Raw genomic sequence first — 21,654 nt, 5'->3', positions numbered from 1 at the left:
TCATAAAGGAATTTAAATATATTGCAATTAATTGCAGGTAGTAGTTTTTTTCCATTGATGGGCAATAGAATTTCAAATTTGAAACGATTCATTTCCTTTAGAGTTAAACACTGACCTCTAGCGGTTATATCGAACAGCGAGATGCTTGGCTCCAGCCCAGAGGGAGGGGGGAGGAGGAAGGGGAGTGGTACTGATGCTGATGCAGTGTGGAAGAGAAGAGCGCAGAGCAACGTGCAGTACGATGCGGGGGTTTCTCAACTCCGCGGCACTCGTCTCTTCTGAAGGATAGGCTTTACCTATCCCTTTGTAAATTATATTTTTGTAGGATTTTTATAATTTTTTCTTCCAAGACTGTCTCCGGACCAATATTTTGCGTTCTGATCGGAATGGACGATTGCAGTTGATTTCTCTGTCTCAACTAAATGCCCGTGGCGTAGAGAAATAGAGGCACTTTGAGTGAAGGACTAGTTGGTTTACTTACAATCATTCAACAGATAAAAACCATCCGCGGATCAAAGTTGCTCTGGATATCTTCTTGCCTGGATAGAACGCAACCATGGCGGATGCTGCAGCCGAATACGGCGTGAAAGTAATGTGCCGATTCAGGCCACTAAATGAATCCGAAATAACAAGAGGAGACAAATACATCCCCAAATTCAAAGAAGACGACACCGTGGTTATAACTGTAAGTGCTGTATCTAATAGTTCATGTATCTGCTGTATATAACGTTGCTTGTGTAGGTCTATTGTTGCCACAACTAGACGACTCAAACACTAGCAAAACGCGCAGAGGCAATGTGCAATGCAGTGAGCATTTGCAATAGAGAGCGCCCAATGTATTGACAATCTTTACACGCAGCACATTGGATTGTAGCCTATGGGTTTTTGTTTAAAAAAAATGTTTGTTGCAACTTCCACAAACATTCCAAAAAATGTTTGTGACCCCCTGCAGAGGATTTGTTGGTAGCCTACATGTTTTGATTGTGTTGCGCTGTAGCTATCTCCAGCGGCAGCTGATGGCCTGAGAGATGGAGTATTGGGAATTGTTGTCAGACAGGACCTGGGCCATTGTCAGAGAGAGACAGGGACCCGAGGCTGTTGCCAGAGAGAGACAGGGACCCGGGGCTGTTGCCAAAGAGACAGATTGTGCTTTGACACTGCTGTTATGCGGTATTCACTCTGCTGAGGTGGCAGATTCCAGGTGGCTAACATACTGTCCTTCTCTGTCACCTGTGGTGAATGGAAGCACTCATAATAGGGAAATAAACACCATATAAGGCATTTCCTCTCATTCTACTAACTACAAAGCACACGCAGCCTATACCTTTGAACGTGTTGATTGGATTGGATCTAATAGGATTTATTTAATGTTACCATTTTAAAAGTGGCAAGCCTGTTAAATTGATGTCAATGGATTACAGTACAGTAGTTGGATGACTGGCTTGGCTTGAATGATTCTTCAAGTTCAGGTTTTCAGCTAGTGACAAGGGAGTCATATACACTTCTCCAGCCTTACGCTGTGTGTGCCCATCACCTGCCTAATCAAGATACACTATATATGCAAATGTATGTGGACATCCCTTCCAAATAATGGATTCAGCTATTTCAGCCGCACCTGTTGCTGACAGGTGTATAAAATCGAACACATAGCCGTGCAATCTCCAAAGACAAACATTGGCAGTAGTATGGCCTTACTGAAGAGCTCAGTGACTTTGAATGTGGCACCATCATAGGATGCCACCTTTCCGACAAGTCAGTTGGTCAAATGTCTTCCCTAGTGGAGCTGCCCCAGTCAACTGTAAGTGCTTTTATGGTGAAGTGGAAACATCTATGAGCAACAGCAGCTCAGCCGCGAAGTGGTAGGCCACACAAGCTATCAGAACGGAACCGCTGAAGCGAGCAGCCGCACACAAGCCTAAGATCAACATCTGCAATGCCATGCCTCGGCTGGAGTGGTGCTCGCCGCCATTGGACTCTGGAGCAGTGGAAATGCGTTCTCTGGGGTGATGAATCACGCTTCACCATCTGGCAGCACGACTGACAAATCTGGGTTTGGCGGATGCCAGGAGAACACTACCTGCCCGAATGCATAGTGCCAACTGTAAAGTTTGGTGGAGGAGGAATTATGGCCTGGGGCTGTTTTTCATGCATCGGACTAGGCCCCTTAGTTCCATTGAAGGAAAATCTTAACGCTACAGCATACAATGACCTTCTAGATGATCATTTGCTTCCAACTTTGTGGCAACAGTTTGGGGAAGGCCCTTTCCTGTTTCAGCAAGACAATGCCACCGTGCAAGGTCGATAGAGAAATGGTTTGTCGAGATGGTGTCGAAGAACTTGACTGGCTTGCACAGTGCCCTGACCTCAACCCCGTCAAACACCTTTGGGATGAATTGAAACGCTGACTGCGAGCCAGTCCTATTCACCCAACATCAGTACCCGACCTCACTAATGCTCTTGTGGCTGAATAAAAGCAAATCCCCGCCGCAATGTTCCGACATCTAGTGGAAAGCCTTCCCAGAAGCGTGGAGAGGCTGTTACAGCAGTAATGTTCCAACATCTAGTGGAAAACCTTCCCAGAAGAGTGGAGAGGCTGTTACAGCAGTAATGTTCCAACATCTAGTGGAAAGCCTTCCCAGAAGAGTGGAGAGGCTGTTATAGCAGTAATGTTCCAACATCTAGTGGAAAGCCTTCCCAGAAGAGTGGAGAGGCTGTTACAGCAGTAATGTTCCAACATCTAGTGGAAAGCCTTCCCAGAAGAGTGGAGAGGCTGTTACAGCAGTAATGTTCCAACATCTAGTGGAAAGCCTTCCCAGAAGAGTGGAGAGGCTGTTACAGCAGTAAAGGGTGGAACAATTCCATATTAATGCCCATGAATTTGGAATAAGACGCTCAACGAGCAAGTGTCGACAGATTCTTGCAAAACATCTAGATAAGAGCTAAAGGTCTTATTTTGCATGCTCACGGGCAGCATCTTATTAAAATGTCTTCTATACAGAAGGCCTACAGAGTTCTCATCACAATAGCTTGTCTGTCTGTAAACAGTATCTCGTCATTAAGCTCCTCCCCTTGCTCAACACCCGTTCAGTGTTCATGTATTATGCATAAGGTTGCCTGCCATCATAATGAAACATTGTGTTAAGGAAGTACACTGTATACCACATATTTACCTAATATAATATGAAATTGAGGCCTAATGCAGTTGTGTATTATGAAGGCCTATGAGATCTCACATCAATCACTTTAGTTCCAGAGAAAGAACAGAAGCCTCTGTTTAAAGCAGTAGGCCTGCTAGCTGTTACAGACATCTCCTCATTCTCCTGCAGCCTGCATATAGCTCAGCTGTTACAGACATCTCCCCATTCTCCTGTAGTCTACAGACAGACAGCTCAGCTGTTACAGACATCTCCTCATTCTCCTGTAGTCTACAGACAGATAGCTCAGTTGGTACAGACGTCTCCTCATTCTCCTGTAGTCTACAGACAGACAGCTCAGCTGGTACAGACATCTCCTCATTCTCCTGTAGTCTACAGACAGATAGCTCAGCTGGTACAGACATCTCCTCATTCTCCTGTAGTCTACAGACAGACAGCTCAGCTGCTGACAGGCTGGTTGTCTTGTGTTGTGTCCGTCCCCATAGACCAGGCTGGATCGTGTTGATTAAACCTGCTGCTTGTAGCTCTATTGTAATTGTCTCACAAGCTCTGCTATTGATTATTAATTATCATTCACAAGCTCTGCTATTGATTATTAATTATCATTCACCAGCTCTGGTATTGATGATTGATTACCATTCACAAGCTCTGGTTTTGATGATTGATTACCATTCACCAGCTCTGCTATTGATGATTGATTACCATTCACAAGCTCTGCTATTGATGATTGATTACCATTCACAAGCTCTGGTTTTGATGATTGATTACCATTCACAAGCTCTGCTATTGAATATTTATTACCATTCACAAACTCTGCTATTGATGATTGATTACCATTAACATAGTGTTAGAGAGAATAAAGTATGAGGTGGTGTTTACCCATTACCTCTTTCCCATAGAGCTCTGTAATCACTGTGCATTTTGTCTGTTCTGGACAGGGTAAACCGTATGTCTTTGACCGCGTCCTGCCTCCCAATACAGCCCAGGAGCAGGTCTACGATGCCTGTGCCAAACAGATTGTTAAAGGTAGGTTAACCCCAAACAGGTTGTAGAAGGTAGGTTAACCCCAAACAGATTGTTGAAGGTAGGTTAACCCCAAACAGATTGTTGAAGGTAGGTTAACCCCAAACAGGTTGTTGAAGGTAGGTTAACCCCAAACAGGTTGTTGAAGGTAGGTTAACCCCAAACAGATTGTTGAAGGTAGGTTAACCCCAAACAGATTGTTGAAGATAGGTTAACCCCAAACAGATTGTTGAAAGTAGGCTAACCCCAGAAAAATTGTTGAAGGTAGACTAACCCCGGACAGATTGTTGAAGGATGCTAACCCCAGACAGATTGTTGAAGGTAGGCTAACCCCAGACAGATTGTTGAAGGATGCTAACCCCAGACAGATTGTTGAAGGTAGGCTAACCCCAGACAGATTGTTGAAGGTAGACTAACCCCAGACAGATTGTTGAAGGATGCTAACCCCAGACAGATTGTTGAAGGATGCTAACCCCAGACAGATTGTTGAAGGATGCTAACCCCAGACAGATTGTTGAAGGATGCTAACCCCAGACAGATTGTTGAAGGATGCTAACCCCAGACAGATTGTTGAAGGTAGGCTAACCCCAGACAGATTGTTGAAGGTAGGCTAACCCCATACAGATTGTTGAAGGATGCTAACCCCAGACAGATTGTTGAAGGATGCTAACCCCAGACAGATTGTTGAAGGTAGGCTAACCCCAGACAGATTGTTGAAGGATGCTAACCCCAGACAGATTGTTGAAGGTTGGCTAACCCCAGACAGATTGTTGAAGGTAGGCTAACCCCAGACAGATTGTTGAAGGTAGGCTAACCCCAGACAGATTGTTGAAGGTAGGCTAACCCCAGACAGATTGTTGAAGGATGCTAACCCCAGCTGGTGAGTCCTTCCCCTTGTAGAATAAGTGTTAATATGACTGATCCACATTCCTTGTGTATGTGTGGTGTCCGGCGGGTTGGTTAAAAAACACCAGACAGCAAAAATACACATTTCTGGACAAATGAAGTTGAACTGTATTGTATTGTATTCACACAGACGTCCTTGGAGGATACAATGGAACCATCTTTGCCTATGGACAGACCTCCTCGGGGAAGACCCACACCATGGAGGTCAGCCTGATTCTCTGTAGTAATGGCACCTGCCTAAATGAACAGAGACAGGGAATATATGATCTAAAGGCAGCCTGTATGTTGTAGGTACAGTACGCCCTGAGAACACGGTACCAAGACGACTGAACGGATTATTCTCAGACAGTTCAGCAGAGAGCCTTCTGACATGATGTTTCACTGGAAGTCAGTCCAGCCTTTCTAAGAGCAGTAAAACACATCAGATCAGTTAGGGTGGCAGACATACATTGCGTAATTTCATTACTCTCTGAGACTGAATTGATTTAGGGTGAGATTATGGTTCTGTAGTGTGGGTGATTTACAGAACTGGACCACCAACGCTATAGGTTGCGTTTATCCTCGAGCAGTTAATGGCTTTTTAAAGTGGCCGTTGTTTCTTCATCCCTGAACAGCAAGGATCAGCTAAAGCCAGCAGTAGATAGAGAACAGCATATAGAACAGCTGCTTCTTGGGGGTATAGATGTCTATTACATAGAACCGCTGTAGATATTCAGTGTATATAGAACAGGTTGCCTATACGGGATGTTCCCCGGACCCCAGACTATTTAGTGATAATAATCAGTATTGAGTGTGATGTAATGTATTGTTCCTCATCGCAGGGCAAGCTCCACGACCCCCAGCTGATGGGCATCATCCCACGCATCGCTCACGACATCTTCGATCACATCTACTCCATGGACGAGAACCTCGAGTTCCACATCAAGGTATTCAATTGTTAAATTCAACTTTATTTATTCCCTCAGGGCCCAATAAAAAAGACAAAGTCATTCTACAAGTATCAAATCCATATCAACAAGATGTCTGGTCATCAAAATGTTTTTTTTTTTTTAAAGTGAATAAATCCAGAGGTTAAACAGTGTGTCAGTCTCCATCCCTTCCAGTATTCTCATTTTGATACCTATTTTTTGGGACCAAATTTTGGACCTTTAAGGAGCGCAGACGGCCTCCTACCATTTCTATGGTCATCAAAATGTACCCTGTATTGATTCCTGTTTTCTTGTGCAGGTCTCGTATTTTGAGATCTACCTGGACAAGATCCGAGACTTACTAGATGGTAAGAAGAACTCGTGTTGGATGGACTTCAAAGAGAAGTCTTTTGAAGAGATCATTTTAGACAGGTCATAATGGGGTAGCCTAGTGGTTAAGAGCGTTGAGCCAGTAACCGAAAGGTCACTGGTTCAAATCCCCGAGGCGGCAAGGTGGAAAAATCTGGCGTTCTACTCTTGAACAAGGCAGAACAAGACAGCAACTGCTCTCCGGGTGCCGATGACATGGATGTCGATTAAGGCAGCCCCCCCCCCCCCCGCACCTCTCTGATTCAGACACATTTCAGTTGAATGCATTCAGCTGTACAACTGACTAGCTGTCCCCCTTCCTTTCCTAATGACTCGTTTCTCTCTTTTCCAGTGTCGAAGACCAACCTGGCTGTGCATGAGGACAAGAACAGAGTTCCCTATGTCAAGGTGAGCAGGACAGATGGTTAGGTAACACATGTCAAGGTGAGCAGGACAGATGGTTAGGTAACACATGTCAAGGTGAGCAGGACAGATGGTTAGGTAACACATTCTGCAGGTGTATAATGCTTTATTTCTTGTCATAAGCATGTTTCAGCCTATGTAATGTCTTATTATAAGGCTGCCCCCTGAGTGGCGCAGCGGTCTAAGGCACTGCATCGCAGTGCTAGAGGCGTCACTACAGGCGTCACTACAGACTCGGGTTTGATCCCGGGCTGTATCACAACCGTCCGTGGTCGGGAGTCCCATAGGGCGGCGCACAATTGGCCCAGCGTCGTCCGGGTTAGGGAAGGGTTTGGCCGGGTTAGGCTGTCATTTTAAATAATAATTTGTTCTTAACTGACTTGCCTAGTTAATTGTTAAAATAACAAAATGTTATAGAAATCATAAAAGGCACCAACCTGTTAAAGCTGTGATGTGATCCTGTCCCAGGGTTGTACAGAGCGCTTTGTGTCCAGTCCAGAGGAAGTCATGGATGTCATCGATGAGGGAAAGGCCAACCGGCACGTGGCTGTGACAAGTATGTTGTGTCTCTTCTATCAATCAATCACATTTATTTATGAAGCCCTTCTTAGATCAACAGTTGTCAACGTGTTTAACAGTATCCCGGCCTGCAAGCAGATGCACAGAGGCCAGGAAACTTTCCCTAGAAGGGTGTATCATTGCTACTATAATATATACTACTTCTATAATATATACAGTGCCTTGCGAAAGTATTCGGCCCCCTTGAACTTTGCGAACTTTTGCCACATTTCAGGCTTCAAACATAAAGATATAAAACTGTATTTTTTTGTGAAGAATCAACAACAAGTGGGACACAATCATGAAGTGGAACGACATTTATTGGATATTTCAAACTTTTTTAACAAATCAAAAACTGAAAAATTGGGCGTGCAAAATTATTCAGCCCTCTTAAGTTAATACTTTGTAGCGCCACCTTTTGCTGCGATTACAGCTGTAAGTCGCTTGGGGTATGTCTCTATCAGTTTTGCACATCGAGAGACTGAAATTTTTTCCCATTCCTCCTTGCAAAATAGCTTGAGCTCAGTGAGGTTGGATGGAGAGCATTTGTGAACAGCAGTTTTCAGTTCTTTCCACAGATTCTCGATTGGATTCAGGTCTGGACTTTGACTTGGCCATTCTAACACCTGGATATGTTTATTTTTGAACCATTCCATTGTACATTTTGCTTTATGTTTTGGATCATTGTCTTGTTGGAAGACAAATCTCCGTCCCAGTCTCAGGTCTTTTGCAGACTCCATCAGGTTTTCTTCCAGAATGGTCCTGTATTTGGCTCCATCCATCTTCCCATCAATTTTAACCATCTTCCCTGTCCCTGCTGAAGAAAAGCAGGCCCAAACCATGATGCTGCCACCACCATGTTTGACAGTGGGGATGGTGTGTTCAGAGTGATGAGCTGTGTTGCTTTTATGCCAAACATAACATTTTGCATTGTTGCCAAAAAGTTCAATTTTGGCTTCATCTGACCAGAGCACTTTCTTCCACATGTTTGGTGTGTCTCCCAGGTGGCTTGTGGCAAACTTTAAACGACACTTTTTATGGATATCTTTAAGAAATGGCTTTCTTCTTGCCACTCTTCCATAAAGGCCAGATTTGTGCAATATACGACTGATTGTTGTCCTATGGACAGAGTCTCCCACCTCAGCTGTAGATCTCTTCAGTTCATCCAGAGTGATCATGGGCCTCTTGGCTGCATCTCTGATCAGTCTTCTCCTTGTATGAGCTGAAAGTTTAGAGGGACGGCCAGGTCTTGGTAGATTTGCAGTGGTCTGATACTCCTTCCATTTCAATATTATCGCTTCCACAGTGCTCCTTGGGATGTTTAAAGCTTGGGAAATCTTTTTGTATCCAAATCCGGCTTTAAACTTCTTCACAACAGTATCTCGGACTTGCCTGGTGTGTTCCTTGTTCTTCATGATGCTCTCTGCGCTTTTAACGGACCTCTGAGACTATCACAGTGCAGGTGCATTTATACGGAGACTTGATTACACACAGGTGGATTGTATTTGTCATCATTAGTCATTTAGGTCAACATTGGATCATTCAGAGATCCTCACTGAACTTCTGGAGAGAGTTTGCTGCAATGAAAGTAAAGGGGCTGAATAATTTTGCACGCCCAATTTTTCAGTTTTTGATTTGTTAAAAAAGTTTGAAATATCCAATAATTGTCGTTCCACTTCATGATTGTGTCCCACTTGTTGATTCTTCACAAAAAAATACAGTTTTATATCTTTATGTTTGAAGCCTGAAATGTGGCAAAAGGTCGCAAAGTTCAAGGGGGCCGAATACTTTCGCAAGGCACTGTACCTCTTCTAAAATATATACTTATTCTATAAGATATACTTTTTCTATAAATATACTTCTTCTATAATATATACTTCTTCTAAAATATATACTTATTCTATAAGATATACTTTTTCTATAATATATACTTCTTCTATAATATATACTTCTTCTATAATATATACTTCTTCTATAATATATACTTCTATAATATATACTTCTTCTATAATATATACTTCAATTAGACATACTTATTTGATAAGATATACTTCTATAATATATACTTCTTCTAAAATATATACTTCTTCTATAATATATACTTATTTTATAATATACACTTCTTCAATAAGATATACTTCTTCTTAGATATACTTCTTCTATTAGATATGCTTCTATAATATATACTTCTTCTAAAATATATACTTCTTCTATAATATATACTTATTTTATAATATACACTTCTTCAATAAGATATACTTCTTCTTAGATATACTTCTTCTATTAGATATACTTCTATAATATATACTTCTACTATAATATATACTTCTTCAATAATATATACTTCTTCAATAATATATACTTCTTCTATAAGATATACTTCTTCTATAAGATATACTTCAATTAGACATACTTATTTGATAAGATATACTTCTATAAGATATACTTCTATAAGATATACTTCTATTAGATATACTTCCATAATATATACTTCTTCAATAATATATACCTCTTTTGTAAGATATACTTCTTCTATAAGATAAACTTCTTCTATAATATATACTTCTTCTATAAGATATACTTTTTCTATAATATATATACTTCAATTAGACTTACTTATTTGATAAGATATACTTCTATAAGATATACTTATTCTATTAGATATACTTCTATTAGATATACTTCTTCTATAATATATACTTCTTCTATAATATATACTTCTTCTATAATATATACTTCTTCTATAATATATACTTCTTCTATAATATATACTTCTTCTATAATATATACTTCTATAATATATACTTCTTCTATAATATATACTTCTTCTATAATATATACTTCTTCTATAATATATACTTCTATAATATATACTTCTTCTATAATATATACTTCTTCTATAATATATACTTCTATAATATATACTTCTATAATATATACTTCTTCTATAATATATACTTCTTCTATAATATATACTTCTTCTATAATATATACTTCTTCTATAATATATACTTCTATAATATATACTTCTTCTATAATATATACTTCTTCTATAATATATACTTCTTCTATAATATATACTTCTATAATATATACTTCTATAATATATACTTCTTCTATAATATATACTTCTTCTATAATATATACTTCTTCTATAATATATACTTCTTCTATAATATATACTTCTTCTATAATATATACTTCTATAATATATACTTCTTCTATAATATATATGTATTTTGTCCTGTTCATAGACATGAATGAGCACAGTTCCAGAAGCCACAGCATCTTCCTGATCAACATCAAACAAGAGAATGTGGAAACAGAGAAGAAACTGTCAGGGAAGTTATACCTGGTGGATCTGGCTGGGAGTGAGAAGGTAAATCAGTATGATGGTAAAGGCAGACCCCAACAAACCACCATAACTTGTGTTAGAACTGTTTATAACTTGTCATAACTGTGTTATAGCTCTTGTTAGAACTGCATATCTGTGTTATAACTACAACTGTGCTATTATTGTGTTATAAGGTGTTATAACTCCCAGCTTGTCAGTCAGGTGTAAGATGCTAAAGCATCCTATGTCCTCTCCCGCCTGCTGACTCATGAAGACAGACTCCCAACAAACTAATTGTGTTATGACTGTTATAACTGTTTTATAAGGTGTTATAACTCCAGACCTGTCAGTTAGAAGATGCTGCTGAATTGTGTGTCCTCTCTCCCCTGCTGACAGTGGTTTCTCTCTCTGTTTGTCTCTTTAAGGTCAGTAAGACAGGTGCTGAAGGAGCCGTGTTGGACGAAGCTAAAAATATCAATAAGTCCCTCTCTGCTCTGGGGAATGTCATCTCTGCTCTGGCTGAGGGGACAGTGAGTTCTCTCTATATATCTTACCCTTCTCTCTTTAATATAGGGACATCAGCAGGGATTACTGAATACTTTGCTTATGTGACATTGAAACTGTGTAAAAACAATAAACCAAAATGTGCTTTTGCTGAAAAAAGTTGTGTGTCAGCAGTAAGGTCATGTTTTTCCTCTGATCTGGCCCTGATGGCTGACTGGTTATCTATGTGGCTGTCTGTTGAAAGGCCTTGATGGCTGACTGGTTATCTATGAGACTGACTGGTTATCTATGAGACTGACTGGTTATCTATGAGACTGTCTGCTGAAGGGCCCTGATGGCTGACTGGTTATCTATGAGACTGACTGGTTATCTATGAGACTGACTGGTTATCTATGAGACTGACTGGTTATCTATGAGACTGACTGGTTATCTATGAGACTGTTTGTTGAAAGGCCCTGATGGCTGACTGGTTATCTATGAGGCTGTGTTGTTTGTTTTCAGAAAACCCACGTCCCGTACAGGGACAGCAAGATGACCCGTATCCTGCAGGACTCTCTAGGGGGGAACTGTAGGACCACCATCATCATCTGTGCATCTCCCTCCATCTACAACGAGTGTGAGACCAAGTCTACCCTCATGTTCGGACAGAGGTGGGTCAGCACCTCTCTACAGTTTACCTGGTCTAGTGGCAGACTGTTAGTATAAGTCTACCCTCATGTTCGGACAGAGGTGGGTCAGCACCTCTCTACAGTTTACCTGGTCTAGTGACAGACTGTTAGCATAAGTCTCCCTGTTGGGACAGAGGTGGGTCAGCACCTCTCTACAGTTTACCTTGTCTAGTGGCAGACTGTTAGCATAAGTCTACCCTGTTGGGACAGAGGTGGGTCAGCACCCCTCTACAGTTTACCTGGTCTAGTGGCAGACTGTTAGCATAAGTCTACCCTGTTGGGACAGAGGTGGGTCAGCACCTCTCTACAGTTTACCTGGTCTAGTGGCAGACTGTTAGCATAAGTCTACCCTGTTGGGACAGAGGTGGGTCAGCACCCCTCTACAGTTTACCTGGTCTAGTGGCAGACTGTTAGTATAAGTCTACCCTGTTGGGACAGAGGTGAGCTGAGAGATCCACTGCACCATACCCAGTTCCCCTATTTTATGTGAACAATGAAAGGTTTCCCATGGCAGATGGGCCGTCCTTAATCCACCAGGAGACGGATAGTGACTGTTGATGATGAGTAGAGCTTGTGATTCCCAGTATCTTCCCTCCTATTCAGTGCTGACTGAGTGGTTGCATAACAAGCCTCTTCTCTAAATCTTTATCCAGATGATGAAGACATTGTTCATCTCTCTGACCTTTAGCTAAGTGTTACATCCATCCACTCCCCTAAATCCTGATCTGTAGGGTTTTATCCTGCCTCCTGGCTGGACAGCAACAGTAGCAACAGTGGGAGTTAGCCTAGGCTGCTCTTTGTGTTAGAGGACACAATGAACTTCCAGCACATTCTATCTCTGCTGCCCTGCTAGAGGACACAGGGGACTTCCAGCACATTCTGTCTCTGCTGCCCTGCTAGAGGACACAGGGGACATCCAGAACATTCTGTCTCTGCTACCATGCCAGAGGACACAGGGGACATCCAGAACATTATGTCTCTGCTACCTTGCCAGAGGATACAGGGGACATCCAGAACATTCTGTCTGTGCTGCCCTGCTAGAGGACACAGGGGACATCCAGAACATTCTGTCTCTGCCGCCCTGCCAGGCTTAGGAGAGGAGTTAGATAGAGGTAGAACAGTAGGGCTACAGAGCGATGTGCTGTGGTGTGGCATGGTGTGGTGTGGTGTGGCGTTGTGTGGTGTGGCGTGGTGCGGTGTGGCATGGTGTGGTGTGGCATGGTGTGGTGTGGCATGGTGTGGCGTGGTGTGGCATGGTGTGGTGCGGCATGGTGCGGTGTGGTGCGGCATGGTGTGGTGTGGTGTGGCGTGGTGTGGCGTGGTGTGGCGTGGTGCGCTCCACTGCACTTTCTGCACCCATGTGACCACCACTGCTGTCTGTGATAGGAGGCTGAGAGGAGTTGGACTTTACACATCATTGTACGGTCTAAAGTACCCAGCAGGGCTAATTAGTCCCCGGTCATCTTCACAGGGGACAACCTCCTGCAATATATCTCAGACCAGTTGAAATATGGAGCTATATGCCTCCCTGCTTCTTATTGGATCACCTCCTCCAGTTGTGTTGATTCAATGTTTATCCATCTGTTCCTGTTCTGACAAAAAAATATTCCTTGGAGAAAAAAGTGATGAGTAAATGAGGCCACAATGTCCTTTAGTGGATGAATTACAGCCCATTAGCCATGTCAAAGTAGTGCACTGCTGTATAGGGAATAGGGTGTGATTAGATATAGGGATCTGAGTGTCTGTCCCACCCTCCACACAGAGCCAAGACCATCAAGAACACCGTGTCTGTGAACCTGGAGCTGACTGCTGAGGAGTGGAAGAACAAGTACAACAAGGAGAAAGACAAGAACAAGAGTCTGAAGAACGTTATCCACAGGCTGGAGATGGAACTCAACCGCTGGAGGAACGGTGAGGGAGGAGGGAGGGAGATGGGGAGATAGCGGTTGAGCTCCATCTCCCTCCCTGGAGGAACGGTGAGGGAGGAGGGAGATGAGGAGGGAGGGAGGGAGATGGGGAGGGAGGGAGATGGAACTCAACCGCTGGAGGAACGGTGAGGGAGATGAGGAGGGAGGGAGATGGACCTCAACCGCTGGAGGAACGGTGAGGGAAGAGGGAGGGAGATGAAGAGGGAGGGAGGGAGATGGGGAGGGAGGGAGATGGAGCTCAACCGCTGGAGGAACGGTGAGGGAGGAGGGAGGGAGATGGGGAGATAGCGGTTGAGCTCCATCTCCCTCCCTGGAGGAACGGTGAGGGAGGAGGGAGATGAGGAGGGAGGGAGGGAGATGGGGAGGGAGGGAGATGGAACTCAACCGCTGGAGGAACGGTGAGGGAGATGAGGAGGGAGGGAGATGGACCTCAACCGCTGGAGGAACGGTGAGGGAGGAGGGAGGGAGATGAAGAGGGAGGGAGGGAGATGGGGAGGGAGGGAGATGGAGCTCAACCGCTGGAGGAACGGTGAGGGAGGAGGGAGGGAGGGAGATGGGGAGATGGGGAGGGAGATGGAGCTCAACCACTGGAGGAAGGGTGAGGGAGGAGGAAGGGAGATGGAGCTCAACCGCTGGAGGAATGGTGAGGGAGGAAGATGGGGAGGAGGGAGGGAGATGGAGCTCAACCACTGGAGGAACGGTGAGAGAGGAGGGAGGGAGGGAGATGGAGCTCAACCGCTGGAGGAACGGTGAGGGAGGGAGATGGAGCTTAACCGCTGGAGGAACGGTGAGGGAGGAGGGAGATGGAGCTCAACTGCTGGAGGAACAGTGAGGGAGGAGGGAGGGAGAGAGGAGTCAGGGAGATGGGGAGGAGGGAGGGAGATGGGGAGGGAGATGGAGCCCAACTACTGGAGGAACGGTGAGGGAGGAGGGAGGGAGATGGGGAGGAGGGAGGGAGATGGGGAGGGAGGGAGATGGGGAGGGAGATGGAGCTCAACCGTTGGAGGAACAGTGAGGGAGGAGGGAGGGAGATGGAGCTCAACCACTGGAGGAACGGTGAGGGAGGGAGATGGAGCTCAACCGCTGGAGGAACAGTGAGGGAGGAGGGAGGGAGATGGAGCTCAACCGTTGGAGGAACAGTGAGGGAGGAGGGAGGGAGATGGAGCTCAACCACTGGAGGAACGGTGAGGGAGGGAGATGGAGCTCAACCGCTGGAGGAACAGTAAGGGAGGAGGGAGGGAGATGGAGCTCAACCGCTGGAGGAACAGTGAGGGAGGAGGGAGGGAGATGGAGCTCAACCGCTGGAGGAACGGTGAGGGAGGGAGATGGAGCTTAACCGCTGGAGGAATGGTGAGGGAGGAGGGAGATGGAGCTCAACTGCTGGAGGAACAGTGAGGGAGGAGGGAGGGAGAGAGGAGTCAGGGAGATGGGGAGGAGGGAGGGAGATGGGGAGGAGGGAGGGAGATGGAGCCCAACCACTGGAGGAACGGTGAGGGAGGAGGGAGGGAGATGGGGAGGAGGGAGGGAGATGGAGCTCAACCGTTGGAGGAACAGTGAGGGAGGAGGGAGGGAGATGGAGCTTAACCGCTGGAGGAATGGTGAGGGAGGAGGGAGGGAGATGGAGCTCAACCGCTGGAGGAATGGTGAGGGAGATGGGGAGGGAGGGAGATGGAGCTTAACCGCTGGAGGAATGGTGAGGGAGGAGGGAGGGAGATGGGGAGGAGGGAGGGAGATGGAGCTTAACCGCTGGAGGAATGGTGAGGGAGATGGGGAGGGAGGGAGGGAGATGGGGAGTGAGGGGTGGGCAGAGGAGGAGATGGCGGGGAGGAGGGAGGGAGATGGAGCTTAACCGCTGGAGGAATGGTGAGGGAGATGGGGAGGGAGGGAGGGAGATGGGGAGTGAGGGGTGGGCAGAGGAGGAGATGGCGGGGAGAGTGGGGGAGGGAGAGAGGGAGGGAGTGAGACAGAGAGGGAGGGAGAGGGAGGAGGGCGAGAGAGGGAGCAGGGGTAGGGAGGGAGAGATTGAGGAGGGAGGGAGTGGGGAGGGAGGGAGGGCAGAGAGAGAGAGAAATGATTGAAACTCCTTCATATGAAATCGACAGAGCCACACTGAGTTGGACATGAGTTAGTGTTCCAATGGTAGATATTGAGTGAATGAGTGCACAGTTCAAGGTAGAGAATCTGTTTGTCCTCGTCTCAGGTGAGAACGTCCCTGAGGAGGAGCAGCTGAGTGCTAAGGAGCAGAAGCACCTGGAGCCGTGTGACAACACTCCCATCATAGATAACATGGCTCCAGCTAACGGACTGGTTCTGGTCTCCACCGAGGAGAAGAGAAAGTACGAGGAGGACATCAGCAATCTGTACAAACAACTGGACGACAAGGTCAACAAGGGAAATCTAACCAGACTAGATTAGAGAACTGAGTCAAATCATTTTGAAGGGTACAAACTCAACGTACATAAAGAATAACAGACATTAAAACACAGTGTAAATAACAAACATGCATCAACATTAAACGGTAGACTAGATTGGGCAGGAACAGGAAGGGGTTGGATTTTTTACAGACAAATCAATGTTTCCAATTCTATTCTAACTGAAATGTAAATCGCTGCTTGTTTTGTTTGTGTCACCCAGGATGATGAGATCAACCAGCAGAGCCAGCTGGCTGAGAAACTCAAGGAACAGATGTTAGACCAGGATGAGGTGACCAATCATGAACAACCCTCTTTTCTCATGTTAAAGGAGAATGTCACTCAAAAACTATATTTTGGTATTATTTCTCATTAGTCCACTGTTGATACAGTCTGTCAGTCCAAAATGTTTTGCATGTAAGCAGTCAATGCCATACAATTCTCCTTCCGTGGCCTCCAATTGCTCTTAAATACAAGCAAAACTAAATACATGCTCTTCAACCGATCGCTACCTGCACCTGCCCGCCCGTCCAGCATCACTACTCTGGACGGTTCTGACTTAGAATATGTGGACAACTACAAATACCTAGGTGTCTGGTTAGACTGTAAACTCTCCTTCCAGACTCATATCAAACATCTCCAATCCAAAGTTAAATCTAGAATTGGCTTCCTATTTCGCAACAAAGCATCCTTCACTCATGCTGCCAAACATACCCTTGTAAAACTGACCATCCTACCGATCCTCGACTTCGGCGATGTCATTTACAAAATAGCCTCCAATACCCTTCTCAATAAATTGGATGCAGTCTATCACAGTGCCATCCGTTTTGTCACCAAAGCCCCATACACTACCCACCACTGCGACCTTGGTTGGCCCTCGCTTCATACTCGTCGCCAAACCCACTGGCTACAGGTTATCTACAAGTCTCTGCAAGGTAAAGCCCCACCTTATTTCAGCTCACTGGTCACCATAGCAGCACCCACCTGTAGCACGTGCTCCAGCAGGTATATCTCTCTGGTCACCCCCAAAACCAATTCTTCCTTTGGCCGCCTCTCCTTCCAGTTCTCTGCTGCCAATGACTGGAACGAACTACAAACATCTCTAAAACTGGAAACACTTATCTCCCTCACTAGCTTTAAGCACCAGCTGTCAGAGCAGCTCACAGATTACTGCACCTGTACATAGCCCATCTATAATTTAGCCCAAACAACTACCTCATCCCCTACTGTGTTTATTTATTTATTTTGCTCCTTTGCACCCCATTATTTCTATTTCTACTTTGCACATTCTTCCACTGCAGATCTACCATTCCAGTGTTTTACTTGCTATATTGTATTTACTTTGCCACCATGGCCTTTTTTGCCTTTACCTCCCTTCTCACCTCATTTGCTCACATTGTATATAGACTTATCTTTCTACTGTATTATTGACTGTATGTTTGTTTTACTCCATGTGTAACTCTGTGTCGTTGTATGTGTCAAACTGCTTTGCTTTATCTTGGCCAGGTCGCAATTGTAAATGAGAACTTGTTCTCAACTTGCCTACCTGGTTAAATAAAGGGGAAATAAAAAAATGTTAAAATGTTAAAAAGTCAAGTTGTCAAGATATTGGACGTTTTGAGTCATCTGATGCATTTTGCTTCTTCGTCATGGTGATGTGGCTGGAGACACTGTTCTTCTTAAAAGTCCAATGTCTTGATGATGCTTTCAGATGGATGATCTACATCTAAGGGGGATTCAACCATGTTAAATGGTGTGCATTTGCCTGTGTGTGTCCCTGTGTGTGTCCCTGTGTGTCTCCCTGTGTGTCCCCCTGTGTGTCTCCCTGTGTGTGTCCCTGTGTGTGTCCCTGTGTGTGTCCCTGTGTGTCTCCCTGTGTGTGTCCCTGTGTGTGTCCCTGTGTGTGTCCCTATGTGTCTCCCTGTGTGTGTCCCTGTGTGTGTCCCTGTGTGTGTCCCTGTCTGTGTCCCTGTGTGTGTCCCTGTGTGTGTCCCTGTGTGTGTCCCTGTGTGTCTCCCTGTGTGTCTCCCTGTGTGTGTCCCTGTCTGTGTCCCTGTGTGTGTCCCTGTCTGTGTCTCTGTGTGTGTCCCTTTGTGTATGTGTCTCCCTGTGTTTGTCCATGTTTGTATGTGTGTCCCTGTGTGTGTCCCCGTGTGCCCCCGTGTGGGTCTCTCCTCAGCTGCTGGCGTCGACGAGAAGGGACTATGAGAAGATCCATGAGGATCTGTCTCGTCTGCAGACGGAGAACGAGGCTGCCAAGGAGGAGGTGAAGGAGAATATTCTGGAGGAATCCATGTTATTCCAGAATTCTAAATGAGCCCATTAAATCAAATTGTATTTGTCACATGCGCCGAATACAGCAGGTGTAGATCTTACCGTGAAATGCTGAATACAGCAGGTGTAGATCTTACCGTGAAATGTTTACTTACGAGCCCCTAACCGACAGTGCAGTTTCAAAAAATACGGATAAGAATAAGAGATAAAAGTAACAAGTAAATTAAAGAGGAGCAGTAAAAAATAACAATATATACAGGGAGAAGGCCGGTACAGTCAATGTGCAGGGGCACCGGTTAGTTGAGGTAGTATGTACAGAGTTAATGTGGAGGCTATATACAGGGTATTACGGTACAGAGTTAATGTGGAGGCTATATACAGGGTATTACGGTACAGAGTCAATGTGCAGGGGCACTGGTTAGTTGAGGTAGTATGTACAGAGTTAATGTGGAGGCTATATACAGGGTATTACGGTACAGAGTTAATGTGGAGGCTATATACAGGGTATTACGGTACAGTCAATGTGCAGGGGCACCGGTTAGTTGAGGTAGTATGTACAGAGTTAATTAAAGTGACTCTGTATCGATGACAACAGAGAGTGGCAGTGGTGTGGAGAGGGGAGGGGGGAGATGTGAATAGTCTGGGTAGCCATTTGACTAGATGTTCATCATTATGTTCTTATGGCTCTAGGTGAAGGAGGTGCTGCAGGCGTTGGAGGAGCTGGCTGTGAACTACGACCAGAAGAGCCAGGAGGTGGAGGACAGGAGCCAGGCCAACCAACAGCTGCAGGAGGAGCTGCAGCAGAGGACTGTGGGTCTCTGGGCATGATGGGTGGGATAGAGGGGCCTAGAGCAGTTCAGCTTATTATGGGGTTTACTGCACCCTTCATTACATTTTATTCTGCCGAGGTACCCCCTGATGTGTGAGTGATCCATATACCTATGTTCTAATGAGTCTTCCCAAGTTTCCCCTGTGGATAGATGAGGTACTAGAATCGTATAGAGGGTCCTTAATGATGCGGTGAAGGACAACTGGCATGTGACTGATGTGTGTTCCCCAGACGGTCCTGTTGTCAGTTCAGATGGAGCTGACCACGCTCCAGGAGCTCAGTGGACACCAGAAGAAGAGAGCCGCAGAGATCCTCCACCTGCTGCTCAGAGACCTCAGTGAGATAGGAGCAACCATGGGCACCAGCGACATCAAGGTGGTGAGGGGACCTACACAGCAGATACACATAGACACACACACTTCGAACCAAATACAAACAGACCCATTCACAACAGTCCTGTTAACTTAATGGGTTGTAACATCGTTGACCTGTGTAGCTAGAAAACCTCTCCACAACATGAGTCAGAGTTGATGCTCTTTAGTTTCCTAGCAGTATATCTTCCTCCTGGACTGTTCTAATCCTACTGTTCATCCCCCAGGCTTTATATGCAGTCTTCTGTTTCCTGTCTAGATGGCTGTGGGGAACGGTAACGGTGGAGTGATTGAGGAAGAGTTCACCATGACCCGTCTCTACATCAGTAAGATGAGGTCAGAGGTCAAGTCTCTGGTGAACCGCTCCAAGCAGCTGGAAAGCTCCCAGGGTGACACCTCACGCAAGATGGCCGCCAACGAGAAGGAGCTGGCTTCCTGTCAGCTGCTCATCTCCCAGGTAACAGAGGGCCCAGGTTCATTGTGAAGCGTCTAAAGGCCGATGCAGAAATGCACTTTCATTGTCCTACGTTGAGTCTCTGAATATCTTTTCACTCTCTGCTAAAGTCCTACAAAACGGCCAAACAGGGCTGTGTTCAGTAGGTGTGACAACAGGGAAGGTTTTAAAGCGCTGACCCGGTGTTGGTGTGTTGTGCTGTAGCACCAGGCCAAGATCAAGTCCCTGACAGACTACATGCAGAACATGGAACAGAAGAAGAGACGGCTGGAGGAGAGTCAGGACGCTCTGACTGAGGAGCTGGCCAAGATGCACGCTCAGGGTGAGACGCACGACTCCCTCTACACATCCCCTCTATCCACACCACTGCTTCCTTTATAACATGCTTCACATTGTTGTTCACATTGTTGTTCACATTGTTGTTCCTCAGAGAAAATGCACGAGGTGTCAGTGGTGGACACGGAGAAGGAGCACGTCAGTAGACTGGAGGGTGAAGAGGAGGTTAAGGTGATTAAACCTGGGTTTAAGACGTCCACAAGGTGGATCTGGAAGTAGGATGATTATTCTGTTGGAGAAACAGATTAGATTTACCCGTGTGTGTGTCTTCTGTGTGTGTCCTCTGATCCGCCCTCCTGTCCATCCCGTAGAAGACTCTAGAACAGCAGATGGAGGCTCACAGAGAGGCCCACCAGAAGCAGCTGGCCCGACTCAGGGACGAGATCGATGTCAAACAGAGGACGCTGGATGAACTCACAGAGTGAGAAGCTATATATACCGTCCGGTGACTCTCTGTGTTTGACAACACTTTTCTAACTGCTAGGGCATTTATAAAGGCTTCATAGGGTATTCATAAAGGCTTCATAGGGCAGTCATAAAGGCTTCATAGGGCATTCATAAAGGCTTCATAGGGCATTCATAAAGGCTTCATAGGGCATTCATAACGGCTTCATAGGGCATTCATAACGGCTTCATAGGGCATTCATAAAGGCTTCATAGGGCATTCATAAAAGCTTCAGGCTTCATGGGGCATTCATAAAGGCTTCATGGGGCATTCATAAAGGCTTCATAGGGCATTCATAAAGGCTTCACAAATCCTTTACAGGCTGTCATAATGCAGTACTAAATGAAAGGTGGTATTAAAGGTCATTACATCTGAAGTATCTATATAGGCCTTATAAAGCTCCATAAAGCCTCTATAACTTATTTTCTCTCCTCCTTTTCACCCTCTCCCCTACCTCTCTCCCCTACCTCTCCTCTTCCTCTCCACTACCTCTCCTCTTCCTCTCCCCTACCTCTCCCCTACCTCTCTCCCCTACCTCTCCTCTTCCTCTCCACTACCTCTCCTCTTCCTCTCCCCTACCTCTCCCCTACCTCTCCTCTTCCTCTCCACTACCTCTCCTCTTCCTCTCCCCTACCTCTCCCCTACCTCTCCTCTTCTTCTCCTCTTCCTCTCTCCCCTACCTCTCTCCCCTACCTATCCCCTACCTCTCCTCTTCCTCTCCCCTACCTATCCCCTACCTCTCCTCTTCCTCTCCCCTA

General features: G+C 45.4%; 1 protein-coding gene across 1 annotated transcript in view; it reads left to right on the top strand.

Moving 5' to 3' along the window:
* The first annotated feature begins 556 nt into the window (after positions 1–556).
* LOC139372924 (kinesin heavy chain-like) overlaps positions 557–21,654 on the top strand; it is a 27,107-nt gene continuing 6,009 nt past the window's right edge. The window contains exons 1-20 of the mRNA XM_071112795.1: positions 557–685; positions 4,094–4,181; positions 5,215–5,288; positions 5,906–6,010; positions 6,312–6,360; positions 6,714–6,769; positions 7,253–7,340; positions 10,597–10,721; positions 11,102–11,206; positions 11,682–11,830; positions 13,611–13,759; positions 15,977–16,158; positions 16,411–16,479; positions 18,367–18,453; positions 19,152–19,271; positions 19,522–19,668; positions 19,921–20,118; positions 20,320–20,437; positions 20,546–20,622; positions 20,763–20,872. Of these exons, the coding sequence (XP_070968896.1) occupies positions 557–685; positions 4,094–4,181; positions 5,215–5,288; positions 5,906–6,010; positions 6,312–6,360; positions 6,714–6,769; positions 7,253–7,340; positions 10,597–10,721; positions 11,102–11,206; positions 11,682–11,830; positions 13,611–13,759; positions 15,977–16,158; positions 16,411–16,479; positions 18,367–18,453; positions 19,152–19,271; positions 19,522–19,668; positions 19,921–20,118; positions 20,320–20,437; positions 20,546–20,622; positions 20,763–20,872 (2,225 nt within the window). The remainder of the gene's footprint in view (positions 686–4,093; positions 4,182–5,214; positions 5,289–5,905; positions 6,011–6,311; positions 6,361–6,713; positions 6,770–7,252; positions 7,341–10,596; positions 10,722–11,101; positions 11,207–11,681; positions 11,831–13,610; positions 13,760–15,976; positions 16,159–16,410; positions 16,480–18,366; positions 18,454–19,151; positions 19,272–19,521; positions 19,669–19,920; positions 20,119–20,319; positions 20,438–20,545; positions 20,623–20,762; positions 20,873–21,654) is intronic.

Source organism: Oncorhynchus clarkii, chromosome 18 (genome assembly GCF_045791955.1).
Source record: "Oncorhynchus clarkii lewisi isolate Uvic-CL-2024 chromosome 18, UVic_Ocla_1.0, whole genome shotgun sequence".
Lineage (NCBI taxonomy): Eukaryota > Metazoa > Chordata > Actinopteri > Salmoniformes > Salmonidae > Oncorhynchus > Oncorhynchus clarkii.
Note: the sequence above shows the minus strand (reverse complement) of the source record. Positions and strands in the feature narration are given on the sequence as shown.